The sequence below is a fragment of the Balaenoptera borealis genome (genome assembly GCF_965194805.1).
Source record: "Balaenoptera borealis genome assembly, chromosome: 2".
NCBI classification, from domain to species: domain Eukaryota; kingdom Metazoa; phylum Chordata; class Mammalia; order Artiodactyla; family Balaenopteridae; genus Balaenoptera; species Balaenoptera borealis.
The window spans coordinates 181,953,375-181,966,697 of NC_138867.1; the positions used below are offsets into that span (position 1 = coordinate 181,953,375).

At 56.8% G+C, this 13,323-nt stretch overlaps 2 protein-coding genes across 4 annotated transcripts; both read left to right on the top strand.

The window, feature by feature from the left end:
• The first annotated feature begins 1,690 nt into the window (after positions 1-1,690).
• On the top strand, positions 1,691-4,369 carry LRG1 (leucine rich alpha-2-glycoprotein 1). The gene is made up of 2 exons (XM_082379259.1): positions 1,691-1,949; positions 2,957-4,369. The coding sequence occupies exons 1-2, from the start codon at positions 1,810-1,812 to the stop codon at positions 3,966-3,968; spliced, it is 1,152 nt and encodes a 383-aa protein (XP_082235385.1). The 5' UTR covers positions 1,691-1,809; the 3' UTR covers positions 3,969-4,369.
• Positions 4,370-5,392: 1,023 nt separating this feature from the next.
• Positions 5,393-12,909, top strand: PLIN5 (perilipin 5). 3 transcript variants are annotated; one of them, XM_082379249.1, is made up of 8 exons: positions 5,393-5,480; positions 6,264-6,328; positions 7,154-7,349; positions 8,269-8,351; positions 8,724-8,904; positions 9,810-10,009; positions 11,552-11,665; positions 11,872-12,909. In XM_082379249.1, exons 2-8 carry the CDS (start codon positions 6,269-6,271, stop codon positions 12,400-12,402), a joined length of 1,365 nt encoding a protein of 454 aa, XP_082235375.1. In that variant the 5' UTR covers positions 5,393-5,480; positions 6,264-6,268; the 3' UTR covers positions 12,403-12,909. The 3 variants fall into 3 exon arrangements, with proteins under 3 accessions (XP_082235375.1, XP_082235374.1, XP_082235376.1); XM_082379248.1 differs by having other exon boundaries at positions 5,398-5,480; positions 6,247-6,328; XM_082379250.1 differs by having other exon boundaries at positions 5,398-5,480; positions 6,267-6,328.
• Positions 12,910-13,323: the final 414 nt, after the last annotated feature.

Consider the following 13,323-nt stretch of genomic DNA (forward strand, 5'->3'; position numbering starts at 1 on the left):
AGGACTTATGCATCTTAGAGCTGGGAGTCTATATCCTTTGACCAACATCTCTCCCTTTCCCTCACCCCCGAGCCCCTGACAACCACCATTCTACTCTTGGTGTCTATGAATTTGGTTATTTTACATAACTGAGATCACTCAGTATTTGTCTTTCTCCGCCTGACTTATTTCACTTACCATAATGCCCTCAAGTTTCATCCATGTTGTCCCAAAGGGCAGGATTTGCTTCCTTGTTATGGCTGAATTATATTCCATTATACATATATACACCACATCTTTATCCATGCATCTGTGAATGAACACTTAGGTTGTTTCCATGTCTTGGCTATTGTGAATAGTGCTGTAATGAACATGGGAGGGCAGATATCTCTTCAAGATACTGGTTTCATTTCCTCTGGATACATACCCAGAAGTGAGATTGCCAGATCATATGGTAGTTCTATTTTTAATTTTTTTTTTGAGGAACCTCCCTACTGTTTTCCATAGCGGCTGTACCAATTTACATTCCCACCAGCAGTGCACAAGGGTTCCCCTTTCTCCACATCCTCACCAACACTTCTTATCTCTTGTCTTTTTGATGAAGCCATTCTAACAGGTGTGGGTGACATCTCGTTGTGGTTTTGATTTGCATTCTCCTGATGATTAGTGATGTCAAGCACCTTTTCATGTACCTGTTGGCCATTGGTATGTCTTCTTTGGGAAAACGTCTACTCAGATCCTTTGCCTGTTTGTGTGTGTGTCTGTTTTTGTGTGTCCATCTCTGCAGATATGTTGTTCTCTCCTGTGTGTCCTGCTCTGTGTCTCTGGGTCTGTCTATGTATTTTTCCCTGTCTCTTTGTCACTATGTATGTCCGTGTATTTCACGCAGGTGGTTATCTGTCTTTCTTTATCTGTGCCGGTCTATGCCAGCCTGTGTGTTTCCCTCTCAGCCCGTATGTCCACTAAGAGAATGCTTAGTCATCCTCACAGCTGAATAGGGACAAAACCCTTCAGAGATTGGGCTGGGAAAAAGAGGCCATAGTCAGGCATGCAGATAAAGATAATACGTCACACCTGAATGTTTAGAACTCAACAAGAATTTAAGCACTGAATAGCCAAACCTGTGAGATGCAGTCAAACAGTTCTCAGAGGGAAGTGTGAGCCTTCAGATGCACTTATTAGGAAATAAGAAAAGTCCAAAACAAATAGCACATCAGCTTCAGCTGAAGAAAGAAAGAATGGAAGGGGCTCTTGGAGACTGAGTTCAGCTTCTCAGATAGGGAAACTGCGGCCAAGAAAAGTTAAGCCACTTGCCCAAGTTCACAAAGCAGAGCAGTCACAGAAGAGCTGGGATTCAGAACCAGGTTTAGTTCCTCCCAGACCATTGTTCAAAGACTGTGGAGACTTTTGGCATCACTTGCTTTTGAATTCTTTTTATAAAATTATTTTATTAAAAAAAAAATAAGAATATGTCATGAATATAAGACAAGTGCTTTTTTGTTCTCTTCACTGAGCTTCCTGGTTGCTCAAATTTATTATAAATAGTACCTCTTGCTCAAACAGTTGTCCCCATCTCCCAGGACAGACTGGCGCCTTACAAACTTGACCCTTGATTCCTAGATTGGGGGAAGTGGGGACTCAGCCTCAGAGACTCTTGGGTACCCACTCCCCAAAAGCGGGACTCAGGGGAAAGAAAAACTAGGTAGAAACAGGGTCGAGAAGGCGGTGGGCAGCCCACCTTCTGTCCTCCCCCTGCCAGGAAGCAATTTTGCAATCCTGACCCCTCCCTTCCCACTGGCTGGCTCAGGTCCAGCCCCTAACGGGAACAGGATGTGGGTGGAGACTTCCCCATGGCTGGTGCCCCTGTCCCCAGCCCAGGCAGGTATAAGGCCACCTTGCCAGACCAAGGGAACCTGGATGGAAAAGAGAGAGGCCGCCATGTCCTCTTGGAGCCCAGAGCAAAAACAGAGGTAGGTCCCCACCCCGCCCACCCTGGGCAGGCCCGGACACCAGGCAGTGCAGAGATCCATGGACATTCCGTCTGACCCACTGAAGTCACGGGGCCAGACGTAGGCCTGCAGGCTGGAACAGACTGACACTCAGGCTCTATCTATGGACAGACTCATTCCCATACACACACTTACTGCAGAAGGCCCAGGTGGCCCACGGGCTGTAGTAACCAAGGATGTTCAGGTGGTCTCTAGTGCTGCTGGGCTAGGGCATTACTGCTGGAGGGACCGGGAGGAGCAGAAGCCCCAGCCCTCGAAGGGTTCCAGTACCAACTGTAAATCTCACCATCCCAAAGCCAAATGCCCGCCTCCAGACCTGTACAAGACAGGATGCACTTTTCATGCTCAGAGTCTCGTTTGTATCTGGAGTCCTGGGTTGCACCCCAGAACTTTGGAGCAAGATGGGGCTGGGCACAGATAACCTAGACAGGGCTAGACAGAAAGAGGAGCAGTCCAGAGGGGGAAACTGAGAATTCTGCTTGGAAAGGTCAGAGAAAGCTTTGTGGAAAGGGGGCCACTGGAGCTGGGGTTTTGCAGGATGAGTAAGAGTTCATAGGCTCTGCCTTCAAAACATGGAGCCAGGGAGACAAGAAATGACCCAGAAAACAAGTGAGAGCAGAAGAAATTAGCAAGTTGGACTGCAAATAATTAATAGTCCATTGGGGCTGGGCTGGCAATGGGGAAGGGTAGTATGTAGGGGTCAGACTAAGAAACTCAGGTTTCATAGAATTCTTCCTGGAACAGGAGCTACTTCTGGCAGCTGTGGGGGGTGGGGGTTGAGGGTGGAAGCCAGGAGAGGAGGAGGAGGGGACTACTACACTAGTCCAGGCCAGCAATGAGGTGGCATGGTCCAGGGTGGTGAAAGTAGAGGTGGGAAGAAGCAGGCAGATTCTGGGTATATTTTCACTTTGCTGGGTATATAATATCATTATTTTGATTTATTAAGCATTTTCTGTCATTGCCTGCAGCCCAGTAGGCTGGGACTCCCATCTTTCTAGAATCCTCTTCCTGCTGCTGTTATTTGTGGTCTCAGCCCAGGGGGTCACCCCAAATCCAGACGCCTGCCTGGTGTCCCACTCGGGTAATGGCAGCTCCGTCTCCTGCCAACCACCTGCCAGAATCCCCCACTACTTCCCAGCTGACACCGTCTACCTGGCCGTGGAGTTCTTCAACCTGACTCAGCTGCCTGCCAACACCCTCCAGGGCATCCCTAACCTCCAGGAACTGCACCTTTCCAGCAACCAGCTGGAGGACCTCTCCGCCAAGTTCCTGCTGCCTGTGCCTCAGCTAAAGGTGCTCGATCTGACCCGCAACGCCCTGACCCGGCTGCCTCCTGGCCTCTTCCAGGTCTCAGCTGCCCTCCACACCCTGGTGCTGAAGGAAAACCAGCTGAAAGTTCTGGAGGCCTCGTGGCTGCACAGCCTGAAAGCCCTGCGGCATCTGGACCTATCCGGGAACCAGCTCCAGACGCTGCCCCCTGGGCTGCTGGCCAGTTTCACCGACCTGCTCATCCTTGACCTTGGCAATAACCAGCTGCAGACTTTGCCCCCTGACCTTCTGAGCGGCCCCTTGAGGTTGGAACGGCTGCACCTCGAGGGCAATAGGTTGCAGGAGCTCGGAGAGGGCCTTCTGGTGCGCCAGCCAAAACTGCGCTACCTCTTCCTGAACGACAACAGGCTGGCCACAGTGGCAGCCGGCGCCTTCCGAGGTCTGCAGAAGCTGGACATGCTGGACCTCTCCAACAACTTGCTGACCACCGTGCCCAAGGGGCTCTGGATGTCCTTGGGGAAAGCTGCTGGGAACATGAAGGACGGCTTTGACCTCTCAGGTAATCCCTGGATCTGCGACCAGAAACTGGACGACCTCTATGAGTGGCTGGTGGCCAACGAAGACAAGATGTTCTTCCGCAATGACACACGCTGCGCTGGCCCTAAAGCCTTGAAGGGCCAAATGCTCCTAGCGGTGGCCAGGTCCCCTTGAAGCCTGGGGCTGGGGGCGGGGTGGGGAGGCAAGGCTTGGCAGGACGACGCACCCCACTTAGCAAATAATCCCACCTTCTAAGGGTGAGGCTGGGCTTCCCATAGTTGCTGGGACCTGTTTCGCCCATGTTGCCCCAAACACACCTCGGGCTCTTCCCGCTTCCTTGCCTCTGCTCAAGCTGTATGCTCTTCCAGAAATCTCTTTCCCCTCTTTCCCAGGTCTCTTGGTCTCTGGCTCCTCCAACCTGTCCTGGCCACACTGGGGTTGGCTCAATCTGGCTCTGTTTCCCTCAGTTTCAGGGGTTCTCTGAGTGCAGGGCCTGGGGCTGGGTTCCCTCTTACTCAGCATCACTCGGTTTGAGGTCAGACTGGAAGGGGTTAATAAATAACTGTTGAACAGAATTGGATGTATTCGCTGTGTTCCTCGCATTCTCCCAAGGCGAATTCCTAGGTCTCCAGAATGAAGCAGAAGGAAAGGAGAGGCATGCCATGAAATCCCAGACGGGTAGCAATTGGGATCTGATGGCTGTGACTGCTCCTTCCCCTTTCCCCATCCTTGGATTTAACTGGAAATAAAACCCTGACCATTGCCCAAGGTGTCATTTTACCAGTGGATTCCTTCCAGAGCTTGTGTCCTGGGGAAGGTTTAAATTAAACCAGATTGCTTCAGGGCTCCAAACAATTTTTCATGCTGGCCTGTGATAACCAGGGGAGCAGCTGCCCAGGACGAGCATGGGCAGGCTGGATGGGGCTGAACAGCTGGGCAGAGGCCCTGGGGGCTGTGTTTTCACAGCTCCAGAACCTCAGGGCCACCTTCCAACACAATGTTGGGCGTGATGGGGGTCGAGGTCAGACTGGGGGGACCCTGGGATGTTTGGGGCATGCTCGGTTTTTGCAGCTCCCTGGAAGGAGGGTCATGCCCACGTTGGTGGTCATTCCAGGTGTGGTGATGAAAGCCAGGGTTCTGCAATCTGGCAGAGCTGGGTTTGAATCAGATTCCTCAATCCTAGGCGACCCAGGGCAAGTGGTTTAAGTATTCTGATCCTCATTTTGCTCATCTGTAAAATGGGGATCCAAGTGAATGGGCTGGCCTGTCTTCCGGCTTAGTGAAGCGGCAGGTTTTAAAAAGTAAAAAGAAAGACCTTGAGGACTTGCCCAAGGTCACTGGGCGAAGCGGTGGGGGGGCTGTGATCGCCCTCCACCGTCTCTGCGGCAACAGCAGTGAGGGTGGCAGGTGGCCAAACTTAGCCAAGGAAAGTAGCTCAATCCTTGGCATACAGCGTCCCCAAGTTGCTATAGCAACCGCAGGGCGCTCTGGGAGCCCCTGGGTAGGGCGAGGGGGCCCGGAGCCCCGCCCCGGGCACGCCCCCCTCAGGCCTCTCCCTATTGGTCGGTCCCCGAAGGTCCCGCCCCCAAATCACTATAAGGCGGGCGGGGAAGGCTGGCGTCGGAGGTTGGAGTTTAAGTGTGGGGTCTGCCGCAGTACCTGGGGGCTGAGGCTGAACGCGCCCGGGTGAGTGCCTCGCGGGCGGCGTCCAGGAGTGCCCAGCAGGCCCGGGGGCGCGGTGGGTGGGTGGGAGGGCGAGAGTCCAGCGGCTTGGGGAGAGGAGTGGTGTGACAGGCCGGAGCAGGTGGCTGAGACCCTTGGTCCAGTTGGCAAAAGCTCAGGACCCAGTTGGGAGAGGACTAGGGTTCTGAGGGCGCTGGGTGCGGACGGGGGAAGAACTGCAGGCGGGGAGTCTGAGGTCGAAGTCCCGCTCTGAGTCTACTTAGCTGAGTGACCTTGGGCCCACCATGGACCTGCTGTGTGCTTCAGTTTCCCTGTGTGTCAAACTGGACTGTGGGTTTACTGGGGTTCTGCGGCTTGCTCGGTTCCATCCCGGGCCAGGGCAACAGGGATCTTCCGTAACTGCAGCGGAGGCAACAGCCCACACAGGTGAAGGCATTTGCCCAAAGTCACACAGCAGGTAATGGCCAGACTCGAACTCAGGTGTCTCTCTGCCCAGAGCCCATGCTTTGAATCACTGCAGGGCCTCCACTTTGTCAGAGGTTCTCTACTATGCACCTGCTGTGTACAGAGCCCTGTGCATGCATTGTCCCTGCCCAGGGCGCTCTGAGGTAGGCATTATCATTACCTCATTTTGCAGATGAGGAAACTGAGGCCCCAAGAGGGAAGGAGACTTGCCTGGGTCACCAAACCCAGCCAGACAGAACCCAGGGCCTGGGCGGGAGCCGGGAGGGCTGGCGTGCAGGGGCCCGTCACTCTGTCCTGCCCCCAGGGTGACCCTGTTTGCAGTAGGCATGTCAGAAGACGAGGCGGCTCAGGCCCCCAGACCCAGCTTGTGGGAGCAGGACCAGCAGGTAAGGGGCTTCACCTCCCATGGAGCTCAGCACAGGAGGAGGTGGGGGGGCAGTCCCTCCTGGGACAGTTTCAGACTGGGTCCCCCTGCCCTTGCTTCGAGCACCTTACTCTGAGGGCATTTTGGAGCATGGTTGGGGGAGGCACATTCTACCCATTTCCCAGAGGGGCAAAGTGAGGCCCAGGGAAGGGTGTGTCTCTGGGATGTGCCTCTCCAGACACTCTCAGCCAGCTTACCTGGCCTCTGCACAGCTCTCTCCCACTCCCATCTCTGGGTCTCTACCTGTATCTCTCTGTTTCTGTGTCCACCATCATGGCACTCTTAACAACAACAACAATAATAATAGCAGCAATCACAGCCTATACTCTGCATCATTCACTGTTCCAAGCGCTTCACATATTGTACTCCTTGAATCCCCATCACAGCCCTAGAAACCCATTTTACAGATAGGGAGACTGAGGCACAGAGCAGTTCACGCACTTGCCCAAACTCACACAGCTTGAAAGTGGAGAACCAGAACTGAACGCAGGTGGTCTTGCTCCAGAGGCTGTGCCCTTAATGACCAGACAGTAATGGCTCTTCCCTCAAGGAGACTTGAGTCTTTCAGAACCGGTCCCGCTCTGTGTATGCTGTTGAGAACAGGAGCTCTAGGCGCACCTCGGCGTGGGTGTCCATTGCCTGCACGCAGCTGCGCTCAATACACTTCCCCCCCCACCCCTCTCACCTGCCCCTCGTCCCGGCCCAGAGAGGGTGAATGGGCTCTCTAGCATGTGGCTGAGCCCCCCACCTCCACCTGGGACCCCTCTGATGCCACCCCTTCCTGCAGAACGTGGTGCAGCGTGTGGCGGCCCTGCCCCTGGTCAGGGCCACGTGCACCGCGGTCTCCGATGCTTACAGCGCCGCCAAGGACAGGCACCCGCTGCTGGGCTCCGCCTGCCGCCTGGCTGAGCACTGCGTGTGCGGCCTGACCACGCGTGCCCTGGACCACGCCCAGCCGCTGCTGAGCCACCTGCAGCCCCAGCGTGAGTCCCCCTGGCCAGAGTCCTGGGTCCTGTGGTTTGTCCCACTGCCCCACCCTCTCATGCTCCATCTGCATGACAGGTGCTGCAGTGGACCCCCTGAGACGGGTGTCCCTCTGCAGTCTCACCTATGCTGCGTGCCTCTACTCTGTCCACCGGCCTGTCCCCCATCCACCTGTGTCATCCCCTCTCTTGGTCCTTCTGCCTGTGCCATCTCACCCTCCATTCTCTGCCTGTCCCATCCCCCATTCTACCTGCATCCCTTCTGCCCTCTGTCTCTGCTTATTTGTCCCTCTGTAGTTTGATCACCTGCCCGTCTGCCCTTAGCTGTTTCCTTGGGGCCCCCATCCTTTTGTCCCCATCTTGTCTCACTGTCCTCCTCCCTTTGGCTAGCCTGATGTGCCTTGGGTCCCTTTGCCTGTCCAATCTCCCTCCCCTGTCTGCCCCTTCCTCCACCCGTCCTGAGCCTGTGACCAGCTCAGGGGGTCCAACCTGGCAGTGGGGTTGGGGGACAGAGAGACCCTTGGCCTCGCATCTGACCAAGGAAGGGGATCACCTGAGGGTCCCAGCCCAGGGCCTCGCCCGCCTCCTTCTCAGCCAGCTTGTGTGACCTTGAGCCTGCTCGCTGGGGCGTCTGAGCTGGACATGGGTGAGGAGTCACCTTGGTGCTGGCAGCAGCGGTGGCAGGGCAGAGGCGGGAAGGGCAGAGAGGCAGGGTCCAGCCTGGTGGCTCACCCACACGCTCAGGGTCCCGGCCCCTTGCAGGGGGCCAGCCAGGTGCCCCCTCTGTCTTTCCCTCCGTATGTGTGTGTGTCTCCTTTTTTCTCTGCCTCTCCCTCCAGCATCCCCTCCCTCTATGTCCCTGTGTCCCTCTCTCCCTCGACATCTCCCCAATTCTCGCTCGCTGCCTCTCTGTCTCCAGTGGCCACAGTGAACGATCTCGCCTGCAGGGGCCTGGACAAGCTGGGGGAGAAGCTGCCCTTTCTCCAGCAACCTTCAGAGACGGTACCCAGCACCACCAGATTGTGGGGAAGCTGTAGGGGGTGGAGGTGGCAGCGAGAAACGCAGCCTGGACACCTGGGTCAGCTGGACTCCAGGACCCAGTCAGGCTTTGGTCAACTGGAACAAAACAGCAGCCAGATGAAAATCATTGACACCCGTGTTTACTGAGCACATAATATGTGCCAGCTGGTGCTGGGAATCCCTTCAGCAACCCCATGAGGAAGAGATTTGATTTTCCTCCACTTTGTAAGAGGGGAAATTGTGGCCCAGAGCCAAACAGGGGCCAGGGGTCCTTGCCCCGCGGCCCCAGGGAGCTGGGGGCAGGGGAAGGGAGCCGGAGACCTACAGCAACTGGAGCTGGGCCCCTTCCGCCAGGTGGTGAACTCGGCCAAGGACGCAGTGGCCAGTGGCGTGACAGGCGTGGTGGGCCTGGCTCGGCAAGGCCGCCGCTGGAGCGTGGAGCTGAAACGATCCATGAGCCACGCCGTGGACGTCGTGCTGGGCAAGTCAGAGGAGCTGGTAGACCACTTCCTGCCCATGACTGAGGAGGAGCTTGGTAAGGCCAGAGCCCTCCCCGCTCGCCCCTGAATCCTCCTACCCATCCCTGGCGGTGACGGATCAGAGAGGTCCCGGCCTCACCCAAGGCCACATAGCAGATCAGTAGGGAACATGGAGCTCCAGCCCAGGCCTGACCTCCCCCAACCCGCATCCTACTAGAAATCTGACTACCCAGAGCCCCAAGAGTATATGGGGCTTATAGACTTGAGGGCCACGGCCTCCAGCTGCTGGCCCCCCATACTGTAGTATTTGGCCTGTGCAATGCCTTTAAAATGGTTTAATTCATCACATGCATTTAAAAATCAGGTTTTGCCCTACAAATCCTGATTTCTAACTTGCCTTGGAAAATCAGACATTTGGGTTGAATGGCGTCCTCCCCTTTACGTGGTTCCCTTAAACCCCACCATTCTCCAGTGTTCTACATCTGGTCCGTTGACCCTGGAGACAATCTGACTTCCAAACCCTGCTTTATGGCACTAGAGGAACATGGGGCGTGCCCCCTCCTTCGCAGAAAGGCTGTGAGCCATTTTTGAAGCACCTTCTGTGGGCCAAACACTTGTAAGCGACTCTTTCATTATTATAAGCTCCATTCACAGATGAGGAAAATCGAGGTAAAGAGACCCGGGATTCGAACCGAGGCAGTCAGTAAGGTGGTTACGAGTGCCTGGGTTCGAATCCCGGGTCAGCCTCTTGCACCCCGTGGGACTTCACCTCTATTTACCTTGGGTTTCCTCATCTGTAAATAGAGCTAATAATAGTGCCTACATCGGAGGGCTTGGGGATGGTCGCATGAATTGATATTGTAGAGGGGAAATATACAAGCTGTGGGAGAGCCCATGGGCGTGTCCACCCAGAAGCAGAGGGCGTGGGCACGCTGACTCCCCTCCCCATCCCGTCCTCCAGCGGCGCTGGCAGCGGAGGTTGAGGGCCCGGAAGTGGGCTCTGTGGAAGAGCAGCGGAGACATCAGGGCTACTTTGTACGCCTGGGTTCCCTGTCGGCGCGGCTCCGCCACCTGGCATATGAGCACTCTCTGGGGAAACTGAGGCGGAGGAAACACCACGCCCAGGACACACTGGCCCAGTTGCAGGAGACTCTGGAGCTGGTGAGAGCCCTCTGCCTGCCCCCCTTTCCCACCCCGTCATGCAGGCCAGCATGCGTGGATTGAGTGCCCGCGGACTACCTGTCCCCTGCTAGTCTGAAAGGGGGAGGCGGAACCGTGTATGTGCAGGGCTGGGGCAGAGGAGGGACCCGGGGCTGGAGGCATTCAGTGGGGGTCAAGGCTCAGCCTGGGGAGGCAGGAAGAGGTTTTGTGGAGGAGGGGAAGTTATAGGCAGTTAAGATGGATGGGAAGAGAGTGAAGGTACCTCTTCCCGGGCTCTCCCATCACCAATCACAATCTTCCCAGCCTTTAGGTTCTAGCTGATAACCCAGCTTCTTTCCCCGTTGTGCATCGCTCCCTGCTCCAAAGGAACATAACAGCTCCTGTTTTCTGGGTTTGATGAGTTCAGACGCCCCCAACCTGCTCCTCCTGCATCCCTCTCCCCATCTCAACTGATGACAGCCCTGTCCTTCCAGGGCCTCAGGCCAAAACCTGGGAGTCACCCTCAACTTCCCTCTTCTCCTCCTCTCCCACATCCGACATATCAGCCAGTACTGTTGGCTCTGCCTTCAAAGTCTACCCAGAACCCGCCCACACCTCCTCCTTTCTCTTGCTCCACCTGGGTCCAGCCCCCGTGATTGCTCAACCTGGTCCTGGTTTCCCATCCTGGACCCCACAGTCTGTCCTTCCTGAAGCAGCCACCAGAGGGCACCTGTGAGCACCGGAGTGGGCTAATTTCACTGAGCAGAGTGTCCTCAAGGTTCATCCATGTTGTAGCGTGTTTCAGAATTTCCTCCCTTTTTAAGGCTGAATAACAGTCATCGCTCAGTATCTGCGAGGGATTGGTTCCAGGACCCCCCACGGATACCAAAATCCGAGGATGTTCAAGTCACTTCTGTAAAATGGTGCAGTACAGTTTGCCCTCTGTACCCACCGGTTCTGCATCCACGGATTCAACCAACTGCGAACCTTGGTTGAATCCACAGATGCAGAATCCGCGGATACGGAGGGCAGACTGTGTTCTACTGTGTGGATCACAGTTTATTTCTATTAATCTTCTAATACCTACCCTGTCCTGGGCACTGAAGGCACAGTGGCCCCCTCAGGACACTCACAGGCCAGTAGGGGGACTAGGGTCATGATGGGAGAGCATGCTGGGTTCTGTGGGACCCGGAGGGAGGGATCCACCCAGCCAGGAGCCGGGGAAGGGAGGCTTCTTGGAGTGGGTGACGTCTACAGTGAGACTTGAACTGAAGTGAACCAGGCAGGGGGATGGGATGGAGAGAAGAGTGTTCCTAGCAGAGGCACAAGCATGGGCAAAACCTGGCAGTGAGTCTGAGTTTCAGGGGAACCACAAGTCTCAGGTCTGACCACGGGCAGGGGAGAAAATGGGCAGATCGGCCAGGCTGGATCCGTAGGCGCGGAAGGTTTGCATACAGTGGATGTTCCGGAAATGCCTATTGAGGCCAGATCCAGGCTGGGGTCCTGGTGCCCCCAACATTCCAAATCCTCCAGTTCTGACTACTGTGGTCCCTGTCCCCACAGATTGACCACATGCAGTGCGGGGTGACGCCCATCACCCCAGCCTGCCCGGGGAAGGTGCATGAGCTGTGGGAGGGCTGGAGCCAGCACTCCCCAGAGAACAGCTGCCGCAGTCAGGTAAGATGGCGTGGAGGAGGGGGGTTGGGGGGGCGTGGGAGGGGTTCTGGATCTGCCAGGGGTTGCCAGGGGCGGGGCTCCAGCCGGCTCCAACCAAGTACTGAGGTCAGCTGGTTCAAGAGTCCATGGGGAAACTGAGGCAGGGCGGGGGTCCTGGCGGGGGTCCATCCGGGACACCCAGGCCCCTCCCCTCCCCTCCCCCGCAGGCGGAGCTGGAGACCCTGGTGCTGTCCCGAAGCCTGATGCGGGAGCTGCAGATAACCGTGGACGCGCTGGAGACCAGCGTGCGGGGCCTGCCCCCCAGCGCCCAGGAAAAGGTGGCCGAGGTGCGGCGCAGTGTGGACGCCCTGCAGGCCGCCTTCGCCGACGCCAGCTGCTTCGAGGACGTGCCGGCGGCCGTGCTGGCCGAGGGCCGGGGCCGCGTGGCCCGGGCCCAGATGTGCGTGGAAGAGCTGCTGGAGCTGGTGGTGCAAGCCGTGCCCCTGCCCTGGCTGGTCGGGCCCTTCGCGCCCATCCTCGTGGAGCGGCCCGGGCCCCCGCCCGACCTGGAGGCCCTGGTGGACGAGGTCGTGGGGGGGCCCGACCCCCGCTGGGCGCACCTGAACTGGCCGGCCCAGCAGAGAGCCTGGCAGGCCCAGTACGGGGACGGGATGGGCCTCCCCGGGGACATTCTCGAGGAGGAGCCTAACTCCCCCAGCCGCCGCAAGCACACCCTGATGCCAGAACTGGACTTCTGACCCGATGGGGCCGTGGGACCGCGAAAGCAGCTGGAGGCCGTCCTGCACCCCGAGATCCCTGCTGCCCCCTAGCGGCCGTGCATCAGCATTACTAGCCGATGCCTTGGCCTTGGCCCAGGCACGGAGTTGGGGGCTGGGGACCTAACTCTGAATCCTAGACCAGCTTCACTGATATTAGACCATCCCCAGTCTTTCCCTTGGACATATGAGGACTTGAACCTAACTCAGGTCTGACTAGCCCCAAGCTGCGTTCACTGGCTGTGGTCCCGCATTGCCCCACCCCAAGAAGCTGATCAAAACTCCCCAGAGAGTCGCATGTTTTGCCCAGATAGAAGCACACGCTTCTGTTTGGGGTTCTGAAAAGTGAGTGTCCCCTTCCTCCCCCAGCTTGTCTATCCCGGACTGAGGGGTCCCCAAAGATGCTTCAACAGCTGGACCTGCCACACCCACTTGCTTTGCTGTTTGGGGTTTTGCTCTCCAGAATAAAGGTGCTTCGTGTTGTCCAAAGGCCAGTGGCCTCTGTTCCAGCCGAGGTGGGTCTCAGTGTCGGGGTGCTGGGGGCCTCAGAGGTGTCCAACTGTATGGCACAAGCCAGGGTTCGAAATTTGAAAGGAGTGACGCCTCCCTGACCAGCTTGACATCTTGTCTGGAGTTCCCCGTTAGTGCCCCACCCACCCGGGTTAAGCATTCGGATGTAGGTTCCTGGAATGGAAGCTGTTCACACTTTAATGAATTTCTTGGAAACCGCAAGGAGCGGGATCGAGAGGAGGGGGCTCAGAGGGAGCAGCTCCTCCTATGCCCTCCTCCCTGGGCCTGTAGGAGCTGAGTTTGCTGTGGCTTCTCTGGCTGCACTGGTCAGGATGGGGGAGACAAACGCAGGGTAAGGGGCACAGGCCAGTCTCGTGGGGGCCCCCCGTCCTC

What these genes read in the sequence shown, in the direction of transcription:
- PLIN5 (XM_082379249.1), top strand. Translation starts at nt 6,269, where the DNA reads ATGTCAGAAGACGAGGCGGCTCAGGCCCCCAGACCCAGCTTGTGGGAG. An exon ending in TGTGGGAGCAGGACCAGCAG is followed by an intron (nt 6,329 to 7,153) that starts GTAAGGGGCTTC and finishes CCCTTCCTGCAG; the next exon opens with AACGTGGTGCAGCGTGTGGC. An exon ending in TGCAGGAGACTCTGGAGCTG is followed by an intron (nt 10,010 to 11,551) that starts GTGAGAGCCCTC and finishes CTGTCCCCACAG; the next exon opens with ATTGACCACATGCAGTGCGG.
- LRG1 (XM_082379259.1), top strand. Translation starts at nt 1,810, where the DNA reads ATGTGGGTGGAGACTTCCCCATGGCTGGTGCCCCTGTCCCCAGCCCAG. An exon ending in AGCCCAGAGCAAAAACAGAG is followed by an intron (nt 1,950 to 2,956) that starts GTAGGTCCCCAC and finishes CATTGCCTGCAG; the next exon opens with CCCAGTAGGCTGGGACTCCC.